General features: G+C 35.7%; 1 protein-coding gene across 1 annotated transcript in view; it reads left to right on the top strand.

Moving 5' to 3' along the window:
- The window catches only part of TOGARAM2 (TOG array regulator of axonemal microtubules 2), a 44495-nt gene extending 37661 nt beyond the window's left edge, over positions 1 to 6834 (top strand). Inside the window, exons 18-19 of the mRNA XM_070949673.1 lie at positions 2592 to 2678; positions 6578 to 6834. Coding sequence (XP_070805774.1) covers positions 2592 to 2678; positions 6578 to 6834 — 344 coding nt within the window. The remainder of the gene's footprint in view (positions 1 to 2591; positions 2679 to 6577) is intronic.
- Positions 6835 to 17217: the final 10383 nt, after the last annotated feature.

Below are 17217 nucleotides of genomic sequence, written 5' to 3'. Positions count from 1 at the left end.
TTCTGAGACATAGCTGATGTGTACAGCTCCCAGCTTCTATAGGAAACACAGTCAATGCTGAGAGAAGCTATTAGTTGTATTTAGCAACATGTGCACGAGTTGCCTATACTTGGCTAGAGACTTGAGTATGCACAGAGAGTATTCTCCTTTTATCCAGATCCTTTGCTTCTTTTACACTGGATCCCAGTGGACTGTTTCTGACAAAAATAACCCTGATACTGGAATTAAAAATACTTCTATGGATCAGGATAATGGACAGTCTGGAAATTATCATTCTTTGTGTAAATTTTGAGTTTGGAATAACATTATTTTCCTTCCTTGACTGGACTGGGAACCATTTACCTTATCTATGGATGCTTTAGGAGCTTCCACCACAAGAGGACAGTATGTGTATACATTTCTTTGACTTCCAGGGAATGTATGATTGTCATTTATAAGTATGGGGCTCATATGATCTTGGAAATCACAGGTTCTAGATGTTACTGGACAGAAATGTTTGGATTTGAAAAATATAATGAGCTCTTAATTTTTTTTTGTTTTTGAAATTTAATAAAACTCTTAAAAAAGAACTGGCTTCATAAATGTGGTTACTGATTGTAATATCATGATATGGATATTTCCTAAGATACCTTTTCCTTCCTGGTTTTGATTTTCATTACTTTTTATATTCATTTTCTTTCTTGGTACTATTTTCCGTGCAGTAACATATAAAACATACCGAAACCTTCCTTACACTGATTTTATGAAAAGTCTATTTGAATCAGAATATCAGATGGAGATAGAGAAACTCTCCCATTTCTGTCATAGCAGCAAGAAAAATTGCTTAATATAATAATCAACATCAATTCTTTTTGAAGATATACAATTTGCTTTACATTTGCAGAATGGTCCTGTTTGCATGGATGCAAGAACAACACTTATTGAAAAGGATGTGTCCTCTGACTGTGTTTCAGGATCTGAGTTTTTTCATCTGGTACCTGATTCTTCACTTTGTGAAGGCTGGCTGCAGATGATTAAAAAAAAACATTGCTGTCAAACATCACATCTCCCCATTTCTTGACCTTCTGGAAAAGCAGCTCTAAATTAATCTCCTACCAATAGCTTATTGGGGCTTTCATGATTTTCAGATTTTTGAAATGTACAGCACATTTTTCTGGAAGACAAAAAAATGGAGAAATGTACCATGCTTTATTTTAGAATGAGTTTTGAAAGTCGGTTTTACAAGTGAACTAAAAACTTTAAAGATATTAATAAGAGGGCAATGATCATCAATAATTAACACCCACTCTCCACATTCGATATTAGCATTTCAAAGCAAGTGTTCTTCTTGCTGCAGCAAATGGTTATACTTTCCATTAATCGCTAAAAGGACAAGAGTTGCCTTCCTCAGCACACACATCATTCCGCTTCCATCTATCACAATGGATGGCATTGATCAGAATATGAATTTTTTTGCTCCTTGCTGTTTTCTTCTCTTTGATTCTTCTTGGCTGCATAACCTGAGAAGGAACAAGTTAGGAAAATATTCTTTTTAAAAAAATAACCAGCCAACAAATCAACATTTGTCACATTTAATTAATCTGTATTTATTTGCTGTACCATTTTCCTCCATTATGATAGTTTGGAATAGATTCCATTTAAAATCAAGTAGGCATGCTACCTATTCACTAAAGGCTGAAACCTGAACCATTGTTAAATTCCTGATCCTGGATTGTCAAAAGCCACCTAACATACACATGCTTTATAATCCCTCCCCCCAAATGACTTAATGGTATTGGTTGTTAACTGAAGCAGGAATTCCATAGTCCTAAATCAATCCACCACTTCATATTTCTTTATAAATTGGCATGGAAGAACCAGAGATCATATATCCTTTGCATCAAACACTTGCATAATTGCTGAAAGAACTTTAACAAAAAGGCAATACTCCATTTTGAAGAGTTGTAGATGCTGGCTTGAGTACATTAGTACATTGTTCAATAAAATATAGTTTGTTCAGTAAAGGCATACTGAACAAACAATGTTTCTTCACTATGCTTTTTATATATCATTATTTAAAATAGCTTGCATTTTTAATAGTGCGAAATGGATTATTGCAAGGAGTGTTGATTACATCTGGATGCATTGGGAAAGAATGTCTGGCCAAGCAGGATCCATTGATGCCTCATTTGATTATTTGCAAGCAAAAGCAAATCATATGAACGTCAATGCTATGATGCTAACTGTTTTGTTATTTCTGTTTGTTGATTTCACAGAAGCAGTGAGACAGAATGTTCATGCATTAGTCATATTGTTTCAAGCTCAATACTTCCCCAAGCCTTCAATTCAATTGAATTAGTTACTGGGGATTCTGGTTATTGTGTTCCTAACACATTGGAAGAGTGCAAATTGGGGAAGATTGGCATGTTTTTGAAGGATAGTAGCTTGTAGGAACAAAATCTAAATTTGCAAAAACATCTTATTCTCAATTCAAATACAGCATGACATGACATTGTTCATTGTTTATTATGTGGTGATTTATGTAACGTCCCACAACCATTTTGATTGGTCCACAGTAGTTTGCATCCAAATAATATGTTTGTCCCTTTCAGACAACCTGTTGCTGCTTCAAATATTTGCCAGCAGGGTGCGTTTTCTCACTGGCCGAGCTCTGCAGGACATCACGGATCGTCTGGCAGGTTAGAAAAGACTATGTGTGGTGTGGAGTTTCTTCTGAACAATATTTCTGATAACAGTAGGAGGCAAAGAGCTCCTTTATTCACAGCTCAAGACAGTATATTTCTATTTACAACTTTTCAAACTTGAAATGAGAAATGACTGCTTATTGAGTATATGGGCCAACTCTTTCTCTGGAGGATCTCTGACTTATTAGCACAGGCATATCTCAGTCTTAGAGGTGTTGTTTCTAGCAACACACTGGCAGGACAGTCACTTTGAAAAGATTGGTATCACAATAAGTTGAATCAGTTGGGCTCATGTCTCCAAAATAGAGAAGAATAGTTTGCAAAAAATATATACAGTACATGATTTATTCCACAGAGATTTAAATGTTGTCCCATTCTGTTTGTTGAGGGTATTCAGCTGAGTTTATTTCCTAATAAAGATACAAAATTGTTTTTCTGGAAATTTCTGTGTCAGGTTTATGAATACTGGATAAACCAAATATTCCACTTCAGTTGCATTTTAGATACAAACCAATAAATACTTGCATTTTCTTTCCCCTTTATTCTTTGAATTTTTAAATATAGTATAACAGTTCTGGTTTATAGTAATTGGAAAACAGTGAAGAAACCATTGAACAAAGAAATTGATATAAGCTTTGACAAGAAGTCTAAATTAAAATATAATATAAAGGTATACAACCATGATTTAAGAAACTCTGATTTTTTTTTCTTAAGAAGGAATGAGAGGAAGAAGAGAGATGTGGCTAGAACATTCTCAGTAAAATAAACTGGTTTATTGATTTTGTTTCTTGGACCAAAGTTGTCATGTCCTTTCCAGGCATTTGGATGACTCAGGAATTATTTCTGAAAAATGGTTTTTCCCCCTGCTGCAAACCAATTGCTATGATCTCTTTAATCTATTGGGCAATGGAAGCAAACGTTTGCCAGAGGTCCAATCCACAGCTGTGATCTAGAGAACAGATCACAAACTCCTTATAGCAGAACCCCAAAATTGAAACTAGTTCCTTCAATATATGCATCCTAAAGCTTATCATGATCATTTTTCATTGGCCACTGAGATGTAACTGGACTCAAGATATCCTCATCAGATATCACTAAAAGGTCACTGGCGTCACTGGTGTTTGACCCATGGAGTACACTTTAACTTAGTGTTGCAGTTTAGAAATTTGATATGGACATTTTGAATAAGTCTCTATTTGAAATAGATAACCAAGCCATCTATTATGCTGTAAATCAATCACTAAAATCAAACAGCATTCAAGAGCTATAATTTTTCCTGGGGGAAAAAAGCACTGAAGCCACAAAACTGCAATAATAATCATTTAAGATCAGAAGAACTTCCATTTAGTAAAATTACCAAATGTCTTTATAATAAAACAGTTAAGTACTTACCCTACTCCTCTAAATCCAGTTTTATACTCTATAAATGAAGTGGCACAAGAATGACAGCACAGATTTGTTATTGAGGTACACTTTCTCAGTTTTTTTTACTGCTTATGAAATGTTTTGGATGAAAATAACGTTCTTTTAAAAATCTGTATGGACTGTGCATATCTACTTTTTTAAATTAATAGCTATATTTTTCACAGTTTAAATTTTGAATACACAGAGCTTTAGATTTGATGTAGTAAACTGTCCTCCCAAATATTTGAATGAATAATGAATAATTAATTTCTTGAAAACATATATGAACCATTATGCCATAAGCATCCTTAGCCACAGACCAGAACAATAATGGTAACTTGCAAAAAATATCCAGATGATGTTGTACAAATTATTATTTAGAAATTATTATTACTATAGCTTTTACAATGAGCAATAAATTTAATGTACATTGTTTCATAATTCTAACATCAAACATATAGGGTGGGTCATTATTATTTCACATTTCAGGCTGCAAAGGAATTAACAGTAATTCCTTTAAAGTCACCATCAGGCCCATAGTTGCAGTGAGAAGCCACAACAAAATTAACATTCAAAATTTAGCCTTTCCCTTATCCAACGGCCAACTCGCCACAGCGAACTCGCCACAGCCAATTCACCATGGCCAACTTGCCATAGCCAACTCACCAAGAGACAACTCAGTGAGTGACAAGAGTTACACTAATATCAAAGAAATGGTGGAATAGAATCATTAAAGAATGGATGCAAAAGGGGAGACCAAATGAAACGTGAATGACAAAAATTAAAATACGTTTTTATTTATTTAAAATAATTAAATTGAATTGTTAAAATTGTCCTGAGGTGAGTTGTCCTATGGCAACTTGGCCTTAAGATTAAGAACAAAACTAATTTCTTAATTCATTTATGTTTTTTTGTTTTAAAATAATAACCAAATATCATATTCAGAACTGCTGCTGACAAGGTACCCATGTGCAGAATTCCACTTAGTGCCCCCAAACCATTTTCAAATATTCAAAATATATTTTAGGTATATTTACATAACAGAAGGAATTGACAAAAAAAAAAAAAATTCAAATCACATTTATATACAGTTTTTGTTTCCAACCTACTGTATTTTGACTTTCCTAGCTTTTAAGTTTGTACATTTCTTTATTAGTCATAGGTATGTGTTCTGTCACTGGTCTCTGCAGCTGACTGTACATACATGAAGCCTGTGTTCCTATGTTATTGATATTAGATCTCCTCTTTTTTGGATGATCTCCTTCTATGTAACTATGCCATGTGGCTTTTGAGGCAAACTGGATGAGACCAGACACTGGTCAGATGAGATGTGTGTCCTTCTTAGCACAGAGCACTGTTTTCTATTTAGCTAGGTTTCACTTGAATGGTTTTTTTTTCCTAATGATTTTTGGAGCTAGTGCCTGCCCCTCATGCAATGTGCTGCTGTGGCATTTGCACATCAGATTGTGGCACCCTGTCAGTAGTCAAATTCTCAGATAAATAGCAATAATACTGGCATTATACTAGCCTAAAGCACTGAAAAGTTTGTTTAAACAGTCATACCTTATGTTCCATTACTTGCAAGACGTTTCCATGGATATTTCCATGGGGACTAATTTCAAGAATTTTAGCAATTCTGCAAGATTACTTGTTCTGTTATAAATCTGTTGACAACTTTATTAGAAAAGATGACCCCATGTTCACTCTCTCCCTTCAAACCATGTTATGACTCTATTGCTATTGTCCATTGATACAGTCCAATTGGCAAAGATTGCCTATGTAAGCAATCAAGGAATGGAGGAAATACAGCAATAAGGAAAAAAAACTGCCTCTATTACTAAAGCAGAGAGCAGATTATTATCCAGAAAGATTTCCCTTTTATAAAAAGTACTGATGTATACCTAACAACAACATATGAAAATACCAGGCTATAATTTAAATAAATGACTGTTATTTTTATCTATTTAATTGCACAATACTTTTAATGCTTATTTAAGGAGAGTACAGTGGTAACTTGGTATTCAACTGCTTTGAAACTTATTGAATTTGGTACTCAATGCATTTGGATATGAAAATTTTGCCCCGGTACTCATCGTTTGTTTGGTACTCAATGCACAAGCTAGAATTTGTCAGTGTCGGCTGCCTTGTGACTCACTACATTATTCCTTATGGGAAAAAAATGTTTGGTACTCATTGTTTTTGGTACTCATTGCACTTTCCAGAACCAATTAACGATGAATACCAAGATACCACTGTAATACAAACATAACTAAGTAAGCAGTTGTTCATTGAAAAGGAAATTGTCTTAACAGTTTTTCAAGTTTCAGTGCTACATCTGCAATCAAAAAAGTGAGCAGCTATCTAGTTCACTATTTCTCAACCTTGACCACTTGAAGTTATATGGACTTTAATTCCCAGAATTCCCCAACCAGCCAAGGTTGAGAAACATCAATCTTGTTATTTACAGATCTGCAATCTTTTGCTTTCAGGTCTTGTGGCTGTTGCTTATCCACGGAAGCCTCTAGTTGTGGAACGTTACATCCTTCCTGTTCTCTGGTATTTCCTGAATAACATGATTGGTAATGGGGTATTACCTGGGAAGAGTGGAAACGTGAGAACCGTGGTCTCTAAACTGGCTAAAAGCTTGCACAAACAAATGGGGCTGAAACTTGAGGAATATGTTTGCAACCAACCACAACATGTGATCAAACTTTTTCAAGATCTTCTAGATATGGATCTTCAATGAAAAAAAGCCTGTTACTATTTCTGGAACAATTATAGTGGGACATTTCAAAGAGAAGCAAAAATGGATAATGATACAGAACTTGCCATTACTTAACCTTTTTATTTTTGAAGTGTAAGAGTCTCCTGTTGAAAGCTTTTAGTAATAACCCTATAATGGAAAATGTATATAATGTATTTTGCTGTAGAATTAAATCATCTATTTTTTTAAGGTTTAAACTCTACCACTTTTGACCCATAGAGATTTCATCAATGATAATAATGCATAAAAGGCACAGCTGTAACTTTTATATGTATAAAAAGAGAAAATTATTTATGTAATATATATCAATATTGTGTGATAAAGTGATAGAGGTAAACTTTAAACCACAATACTTCCTCTATCTCTATGGATTGTCAGTTAGAGAAGATGGATTACATGACCATAAAAAGATGCCAGACTAAGCAAATACCAATTAGTGGTACAGTAGTGGCCAAAATTGTAGAAACCTTTAGGGAAAAGTGTATTTTTGAGGTTTGATGGCTAATAACACCACTTTTTTTTTTGAGTTTCAAGATAATCATATTCCACTGCTGGAATGGCCTGGGAATAGTCCAGACCTTAACCCAATTGAAAATCTATGGAGCCAATTAAAGAAACTTGTTAGTCAGAAGCGACCCAGCAATAAAACCCAGTTAATAGAAGCAATCATTCAATCTTGGTTTCACATTATAACAGCTGCAGAACTAAAAGATTTGGTTCATTCCATGGGAAGACTTAAGACCATAATTCATACTAAAGGTTACCCAGCTAAGTAAACTGACATGATAATTTTTATATATCTCATTTTTTCCACGTTTCACTTTTCTTCTTTATACTGTCACTGCTATTCTAATAGCAACTCATTCATAAAAGTTATTGCATTACATTCTTGATTAAATTATCTTTCCATTGATATATAATTTTATAATACTACTCCCAGAAAAAGTGATGTTATTAGCTAGTTTTAGAAGATACACTTTTTCTCAAAAGGTTTCCACAATTTTGGTCACTACTGTACTGTCATGTAAACTGCCCACTAAAGTTATTCCTTAGGTGGTAACTGGAAAAAATTGTGAAGGGAAGAAGAGGAAATCTGAAATATAAATACTGGGCACAAAATGCGTAAGAAATATTCCAAACAATATTTTTCTTCCATTCAGTTAACTTGTTATAGAGGCGATGATACACAGTTTTTCTACTTAGTACTGGCATAGTATATTCTCATTTTTAAATTTTTGTTTAAAAAGCCATCAAGGAGGAAAAAAATGGAATACCATACTTATCAGATTGGTTTGGTTGCTGTTTGGAAGAACCAAGAAAATCTCATTTATCTCAATTCCTTAATGTGTTAGGAACTGGACTGGAGATGATATAACTTGTCACTACTTTCCATTCATTGTTTTTGAATCTGCCTCTCCTCACTTAATTAGCAAAGTATCTATACAGCCCTTCCTTTAGTAATATAATACAGTAGAGTGGTTTGGAACATCTGGAATTGTCTGGTTGTACTCCAGGACTAGAAGCACTAGCCTTTGGCAATGATTTCCACATTCATTCTGAAATACTAGAAGTCAAAATTAATCCCTGCAGCATTTCTATATGGACAGCTGTCATTTGCTAACATGGCATGAATGTCCATCATCATTAGAGCAATATTTTTTTTAAAGTAAAATGTTTTAATTATTAAAAATACATTTTAGACTTCCTTTATTTGCATTTCCACTTTGATCCTCTGTGTTCAAAAAGCATTGAGTGTCAGCCCCAAAGGATAAGTCAAGAAATCAATGCCATATCGGTAAAAAAAACTATTTTTATCAGAACAGCTATAATAACAGGATCTTGCAAGTCTGAATGTGCTTCCCACTCTCTCATTTTATCTCCATGTGAATTAGGGATGGGCCTATCTGAAGCATTTTCTTAGATTAATTTCTTGGAATGGATTTAAGCTGCACTTATCTGATCATTGCCTTGGAAATGGATCTTTCCTTTATCCTTCAAAGCCATTCCCTGTTGTCTCTACATTAACCTGAGAGTGAGGTGGGAAGGATTATTTGAAAGAAAATAGCAGTCTAAGGGCAGCTAACATGGGTTAGCAGTAATCAGAAGTAATTAGCACCAGAGGTTTGTAAATGCCCTTATACTGCTATGGGTTGACTCTCATGAATGTCTGAAAAACAAAAAGTTTACTGCCTTAGCCTAAATGTAAAGCCAAATGAAGTGTTCCCTCAAATCAGACCCAAAGCCTATATATTCCTGAACTATTTTGAGAATGGCCCCATAGATCCTTTGGGATAGGGAGGGGGAGAGCATAAGTGGAAATTGAATGCAATTCTAATTGTAATCAAGTTCCTTATTAAAATCTTTGACAAGTTAAGAGCAAAAGTATTTAAAGAAAAACTCAAGTGATATTGGTGTTCTTTCTTGTGACATTTTAAGAGATTTACGAAGCCAAGGGGGAAAGGAATGTGTCAGTTTGGTGTGAATTGTTATAAGCACATTGAAGATATTCAGCTGTACCTCACCACATCAAGCCATGTCAGGAATATTGTGGAAAGCTTGAATCAATATCTGAAGTCTCAGGTAAAATAAACCCATGGTATACTTATCTCCAGAATTAATTGCTGTATGTCAATAAACATCTGAAGACATCAGTCCCAGTAGTTATTCTGAATAAGGTTAAACCCACACCATAAATTGGTGTCTGGAGCTTCTCTTGGACTCTTGGATACTGCCTAAACAACAGGTGGAGCTGTGGCTGCTGGTGGTGGGGGCTTCGCCCAACTTTAACTGGTGTGCCAAAGGCCTACCTGGACCCAGATCCCTGGTAATTGATGCCATAATCTCAATATATCTGGATTACTGTAACATGCTTTATTTGGAATAATATTTGCAATATTTGAAGAAAGAAGTTGCTAGCCCCACTATGTGGAGCAAATCAACTTCACAGAATGTCTAAAATCACTTTTATTGAGATTGATATAATCACAGAATTTTCAAGTCTTATGGTGCTGCATGTCCTATTTCTTAAAGTTAAGCGAGTTAGGGAGATGTCTATCTGAGCTGATTATGAATGTTATCTGGCTGTTTTGGACTTTAAAATGTTTCAGATATTTTTGCTTAGATAACAGTTCTTGCATATTTCCATCAAGCTCTACAGAAGCTGCAATGATCCAAGATGTGCTGCTGGTGAATCAGTCCTACTATTGCAGGGCAACACTGCTTCTAATATTTTTGCCCAGGGTACCAGTAGGTTTCCCAAATCAACTGAGTCTGCACATCTAAGAACATCTCAAGAAGATTTGCTGAAAGTCTTCCATTTTTGAGAAATTAGGTGGACAGCTTGGCTGTCTCAGGAATTCTGGGAGTTGAAGTCCACAGGTTGTAAAAGAGCCACATTTGCCCACCCCTCACTAGGTGACAGCATTTTCTGAGGAAGGGGTTCTATTTTTTGATGTGTTTTGAGAAATCCCCTCCCTCCTCATGTTCTGTGAGGCAGATAAAACAATCCTATTCTAACATGCTGATTGTTCAATGGCATCCACCATTGAGTGAGTAAATTAATTTGAAATGCTGTTTGTATGTGACTAGGCCACCCACATTCTCTGGACTGGTGTGAGTTAAACAATCTATACATGAAATAATGCTAATGTGGAATTGCAACAGTGAGAATTTGGCACAATTATACAGTAGAGCAACTCTTTCCTTAGTGTGTTCACTTTAAAGTCATAAAGGGGAAAGCAAGTTTTTACTCTGTAAACTTGTTAGGTGCATGTACAAAGACTCTTGGCAACTTCTAGGTGAATAGCAGTTTTGGATCTTCTCAAAATCCCATGTATTTTTCCAAGACTAGGTTAAATTTTCCTTTCTCTCTAAATTCACATTGTGTGGCTTATGAGTTGACTATGCATATATGAGGAAAACAACCCCCGTTTGGATCCCAATCCCCCTTAAGTAGGGGATACTCCTGCTAATGAAAATAGACAGAAGTCAGTTTTACTAACAGTATTTCCTTTTTTAATGGTCTGAAAAAACATGCAAGGTGTAACTGAGAAGGCAGAAGGAGAAGACAATACCAGGAAACAGCCTCTCTCCTTTGGATTGGAATGTTTTCTGGCAATAAAAAGACTGCTGAGGGTTAAGGGTAGGAAACAGATGGGATTAGATGGAGTGCCAGGATTTGCAAAAGAGAATTGGTAAATGCTTCCTCCTGCCCTTGATTCTCTTCTAAAATAGTTCTTCATAAAATAAGTGAACATAGGAAAAAACATAGGATGAGGCACAGACACCCCATTCACCGACCCATCAACACTATATATATGAGAGAGAGAGAGAGAGAGAGAGAGAGAGAGAGAGAGAGAGAGAGAGAGAGAGAGAGAGCAGGGCTGTCTAACGCATGGGCCTGATGGGCCCTTGCTTGTGGGCCCCACGAGCATTGAGCACCTATACTAATCTGCGTATGTTAACTCTCCAATCACCTTGTATCAGGGTGGATAAAAAAATCAGATTTTTTTGATTTAAATCGGATTTTTTTGATTTAAATTGGATTTTTTTGATTTTTATCGAATTTATTTTAATAAAAAACTTTTGGGGTAAAAATCTATCGTAAGATAGTTTTCTATTTAAGATACATAAATAATTTAGTTTATTCAGCATGAAATGGAGCTTAGTTATGTAGCATGAGGCTGTATATTCTGCAACGCTGGGACTATCGGTGAGTCAACAGTGGGTCAAAGGAGTAGCAGAGATGACAGTTGCTCTTTAAAAATTATGATTTAAATTGAGTTGATTTAAATCAAGCCTTTTTACTAGTGATTTAAATCATGATTTAAATTGTGATTTAAATCAACTTGATTTAAATCAAATCCACCCTGCCTTGTATCAAATAAATACAGCAACATATTTATTACATTTTACTGCACTTTTTAAATTAATGTTAATATATGTTTAATTTTATCATCCATTTACATTTTTATCCCTATGAGTAGTTGTACACTGCTTTGCCCAGGGCCCATAATGCTGGTAAGACAGGTGGGGGGGGGAGAGAGAGAGAGAGAGAGAGAGGGTGGGAGGGAGGGAGAAGCATTTGTTTTATTTATTTATTTATTAGTTTGTTATTTCACCTTTTGCTATCCTGAAACCTGCCTTGCAATTTCTAAAGTTTTATTATTTACTTAAAAGGGATCCTGTACTGCTGCCTCATTCTCAGGATGCCTGAAAACATAGAACCGTTACAATCTGAAGCTTTCTTTTTGAAGAGGCATTATGAATCACAATCACACTTACCTAACACCCACCACAAAAGGATCAGTAAGTGTCAGGTCAGTTTAGTTGGCAAGAGTTGTGCAAAGGCTTAGGTTTCATCAGCCTCTGCTAGATTTATCCTGTTGACAGAGTGTGCCAGTTTCTACTCCAATTTTCTTGTTTAACCTTCACAAGGACACAGCAAGCAGCATTAGACATATATACACAGAGATGCATACTCACATGGATGTAAACACACAGATACATGCAGTTACACACAGTACAGAAGAGTGCAATTCAACTCACACAGAGCACACATAAGGATATAATTCACAGTGTGGAAATGTAGAAACTTTTTTTGGTTAGCCAGTTTTAGATTGTCTTGTTATTATGCTGCTACATCCCATTTTTTCTGAACGAGACAAAGAGCAATATATAAGAGCATAAATGTAGTATTTTTCTTACAATGAATGTGTATTAAAACAGAACTGAAAATTTCAAACCGGGCTCTCAATTATTTGTTCCATTCCTATAGATTAATTTTGAAATGGCCTTTTAACTTTGAAATGGCACCTTGGATGATTTTGAGACAGTCAATATCTCTCACTCCAACCTATTTCAGAGGACTGTTATGAGGATAAAATAGAAAATCCCTCAAGATTACCTTGAGCCTCCAGTGGAAAGCAGATATAAAGGGAATAATAAAATGAATAATAATCAGGAGGAGGAAGGCTTGAAGAATAGGAAGAGAAACACCTCATGCTGCTAATAGTAGCAGACAGCCCTTAATACTTGAAAGATCAAATAATGCTTGAAATATCAAATAAGCATATTGATAAGAATTCTTGGGCCCCAAACAGGCAATATTAACATTTTATATATTAAGGAAAAATACAATTTTTTAAATTGCATCCAAGAAATGCAATTTTTGAGGCACTTCTCTGTGAAAAAGTTACACTATTCAGAGCATTGAAACAGAGGTTCCAAGTCCATGTTCAAAATTTATGTACGTGCAGTTTGTATATGCATAAAATATGTTAGGTGAGACCCTCATTTGGGGAAGAATGAATGGGGAAGAAGGAACAGATGACAAATGACTTGGGAGAGCTTTTCTGGAGATTATGGAAATCATCCTGATATCAGAATAGTCCATATTGGGCTAGATGGAAAATGAGTCTGATTCTGTAGACTTGACTTAGGAGCCATCTTCTCTATTCTCCAAAGACATTCAGGCTATCCAAACTGAAATTTGAGACAACAAATTTGCAGGCAGTCTTAAATCTTGCCATGCCATTTCATACACAACTTCATGGAAAGAAAATTTGTTGTATGGAAAAGTCTACAATAGGAAGTTTTAAGAAGAAGATCTTAGTTATTTCCATAGCATCCAATCCAGAGGACCCTGTGAATATCCTGCTTAGTAGTTTTTCTAAAAGTGTGTGCATGTGTGGGTGCGTATCACAGGTGAGTTCTACTTACCTCCACTACCGGTTCACAATGGGAGTGTGTGCGCGCTTCTGCACATGTGTACATCGTCCATGATCATGTCCATGATGACATCCGGGTGGGTGGGCGGAGCCTCCCATTGCCATTACTCCTGGTTTGCAAGAACCAGACCAAACTGGGAGCAACCCACTACTGGTCCGTATATGGGGATAGAATTTCCGAATCAAGTGCCTTTGTTGGAGGTATAAATCCTCTTCCAAAGCCAATTAGAATAAATCAGAATAAATGCAGACAACAATGATGGGAATTCAAGGGCAAGAGTCTAGAAAGGACGACTTTAAATGTAAAAATAACAGGAAAGGGGAATATTTTGTAAGATTTGATCCTTGGTCTCTTCAGTAAAGAGGTTTGACATTATGTAATCCAGCTTTGTTCCATTTTAGTTTGAGAAAGTTTTAATTAATGCACCTACTCTACCTCTTTGAAAGGCTGGGTCTGCCTGCTTTGGATATTAAACACCTTGGAGTCTTTTTTCTCGCAATGCTAAGATAAAGCAAACCCACACAGATACCAAAAAGTGCAAGTCTACAAATGTGCAGGGTCTTATGCTTCCTGATATTTTCTAACCTGCCATAACCTGAGAAAAAGATTGAAACTTGTTTACGTGTAGTTTGTAGATATTTAATTTATGGCCTATGTTTTGTGTGGGCGATGCAACAAAGATTTTTCTCTTGGTTGTCTCTGAACCCTTCCCACCCTTCTGCCGACTTTCTTTATGAGCAATTGTTGTTCACAGCGGGTCTGCCTTCATTCGCAGGCATGATAATTAAGCTGAGCAGTTAGCTTAAAGCCTCCTGCGTGTATACACAAGCGAGAGAGAGAATAAAGAAATAATTTCCCTATTCAGAAATGCCAATAGGATCTGCTTGGATGCTATTTTTAAGACCGAGATGTAAAATCAAATGTTGGAATCTGGATGAACACATATTATTAGTGTTGTGTGAGTCTTATTAGTATTAGGGGCCAGATACAAAGGTGATCCCTCAATGTGGCTGACAGAGATGACCAGGAACAGAATGAGGAATTTAGCAATCCCTGTAGGGCTGACTAAGCAGCTACCGGAGAAGGAGGCAGTTATAAATAGATCTGAACAATCCTTTTCCACCTGTTGCTGAACTTAGAGCTGCTCTTGGTTTAGAATGTGTATAGACAGAGAAGAAAAATACGTTTTCCAAACCTGGAACAGTTGTGCAGGCAAGAACATTTTTAACCATTAGCCAGATATGGCATCAGCAAGCATGCTCTCCCCAAGGTCAAACTGGAGAATATGTTTGGTGGCATCCAGTTTTCTCTGTCAGTTTCTTCCCTTTAAAAAAAGCAATTGCAAAGGCTGCAAACTACAAGTTAACCTGGAAAACAGTAAGAAATTGGGAGGAGATAAATTTTTAATTCCTTTCTACCTCTTCCTTTTCTGTTATTGAAGAAAAGAAAACTATACAGATATATCAAATATTCCCCTGTAGAGTAAAGTGAAGGCAGTACTATGGTGCCATTTTTAATATTAAAGAAGAAAAAAACCAGAAGAGGGAAAAAGTTCAATAGATCAGAAGATCTGTCTTCCATGGAAGATTTCTGTTGCAATGTGTCCCGAGGTACCCAGTTATTGTCCAAAACATGGGATTGCTTGATCACCTTACCGTCATTAATTTTTTTGTCTTGTAATCTTAAGTAAGATGGGAAAATATATTCATTTAAAGAAATTATACTTAAAGTAAGTAGTCCTGAGAATACCATGGATAGCCAAATAAATAGAGTTTTACCGGACTCAAATTATCATATTATGGACACATTATGTGAAGATCTAGCTCCTTTAAAAAGTTTACAGAAGGGAAGAGAAGAAGAGAATGATCAGTAGCAGGGTGGATGGAGTCAGTTACTGTGGCATTGGGCACTTTTGGAAAATCTGAAAAAACTGAGTTAGGTGCAGATTGTCCCAAAGAAAATCCATCGATGTGGTCACTAAATGTTAACACCAACTTGATAGCACCTAATCAATCAATTCAAAATCAGGATGTTGCATTATATGGGATTATCTTAGGATCCTATTTAGGATCCCACTTTCTTGAACCATGGTTCTGGTCAGATGTAAAAAAAAAAAAAGGTAGGGCTCTCATACCCTGAATTGATAGGAAATAAAAACATTGTGGCTACTTATGTCTGATTTAGATCTCAGCAAAGTGAATTTTATGTTGTCCAAGCTTCATGATTTAAACAAGGCATATATGACCTCTGTGGCCAAGAAAGGTATTGTACAGGTAAAGCTTTACAGAAAAAATGCTTTATGAAATCTTTATTTTGTGTCCTTGCCAACTTTTAGCTTCTGGCTGAGGAGGTGACACCCCATAAACTTTCATACAATGTATTGAAATGTGATGAGAAGCCAATGAACAGCCTCACTGTGTGTCAAGTTCTATTCAGTATTCTGCTATAATACTTGTCTATATATATATACACATTAAAGCAGTTAAATCTGCAAAGTGTTTCTGTTTATTGTGAAAATCAAATATACCTTTTGGCTAACAATAAAGCTGAAGACTTTCACTCCTGAACATTTTGGAAACAACAGTTAATAAAATGAACCAAACCGGTTTTTTAGTTCTAGAATAAGAACAAGCATAAAATGATACTGAATGTTACTCATTCTTTGGAAAGTGGCTTCAATGTACGGTAGCTTTAGAACTGTGGATATGTTTTATTCAGGGGTGGGTTCTACTTATCTTTACTACAGTTTTGCAGCCGGGGCCGCGCATGCGTGCTGGCTTAGCTCGCTTCACTCGTGCACGTGCTCTCCTGCACATGCGCAGAAGAGTTTTGAAGATGTCAGGGTGGTGGGCGGGGCCTCCCACCGGTTTTACTACTGGTTCTATAGAACCGGTGTGAACTGGGGGCAACCCACCACTGGTTTTATCCCAAATAAAGAAATGTATATTCCTATTTTAATTTAGATTTCATAAGTTAAAAATAAATCCACATTTTTTTTTAAAAAAAAAAATCACATTCTTCATTCAAATCAATGTTGCTAGTCTGAACTTCATGTTGCATAATACTGCTCCTTGGCAACTGGAGAAAACTTGAAGGAACTGCTTTAAGAAGTCAGTGATAAATTGGCTCTGAAAGTAACAGATATCTCTAACGTTCACCCAGTCCTTACTTTTTTCCAGAAACCATTCAATCATGATAAGCAAGGCTGGGTTTTGTAGTCTGTAGAAGAGATATTGGTAGCATGGTTTTATACATGATCTGTTTGATCTGAATTAATGATCAAATAATGATCATAGGAAATAATGATAAAGTTATAGTTAAAGTGCTTTGCTTACAATTTTTGTATAAATGTTGAGATTTGGTGACAACCATAGACACTTTATTGCTTTGCCTTATTGTGAAAATGAGCATTTTTCAAACTGCTTCATTTCAGAGATTGCATAGCATATACATAGATTCATCCCAAAATGAGTTTAAAATTGCCAAAATCAGCATCTAAGGTCAGTTTTAAGAGGAAGGTTAGGAGAAAGAAAGCGGGAAAGCCTAAGTGATTTCGATGCTTGCTTTTTGCTTCCATTATAAACAGTCTTTGAACTAGTTCATTTAGGGTTGTTTTTCTACTCCCTTTTACTCCAA

This window comes from Pituophis catenifer, unplaced genomic scaffold (assembly GCF_029215685.1).
Source record: "Pituophis catenifer annectens isolate HBS135680 unplaced genomic scaffold, rPitCat1.0.hap2 SCAF_1, whole genome shotgun sequence".
Taxonomy (NCBI): domain Eukaryota; kingdom Metazoa; phylum Chordata; class Lepidosauria; order Squamata; family Colubridae; genus Pituophis; species Pituophis catenifer.
The sequence above is the reverse complement of the archived record's forward strand: the minus strand, read 5'-3'. Positions and strand labels throughout refer to the sequence as shown.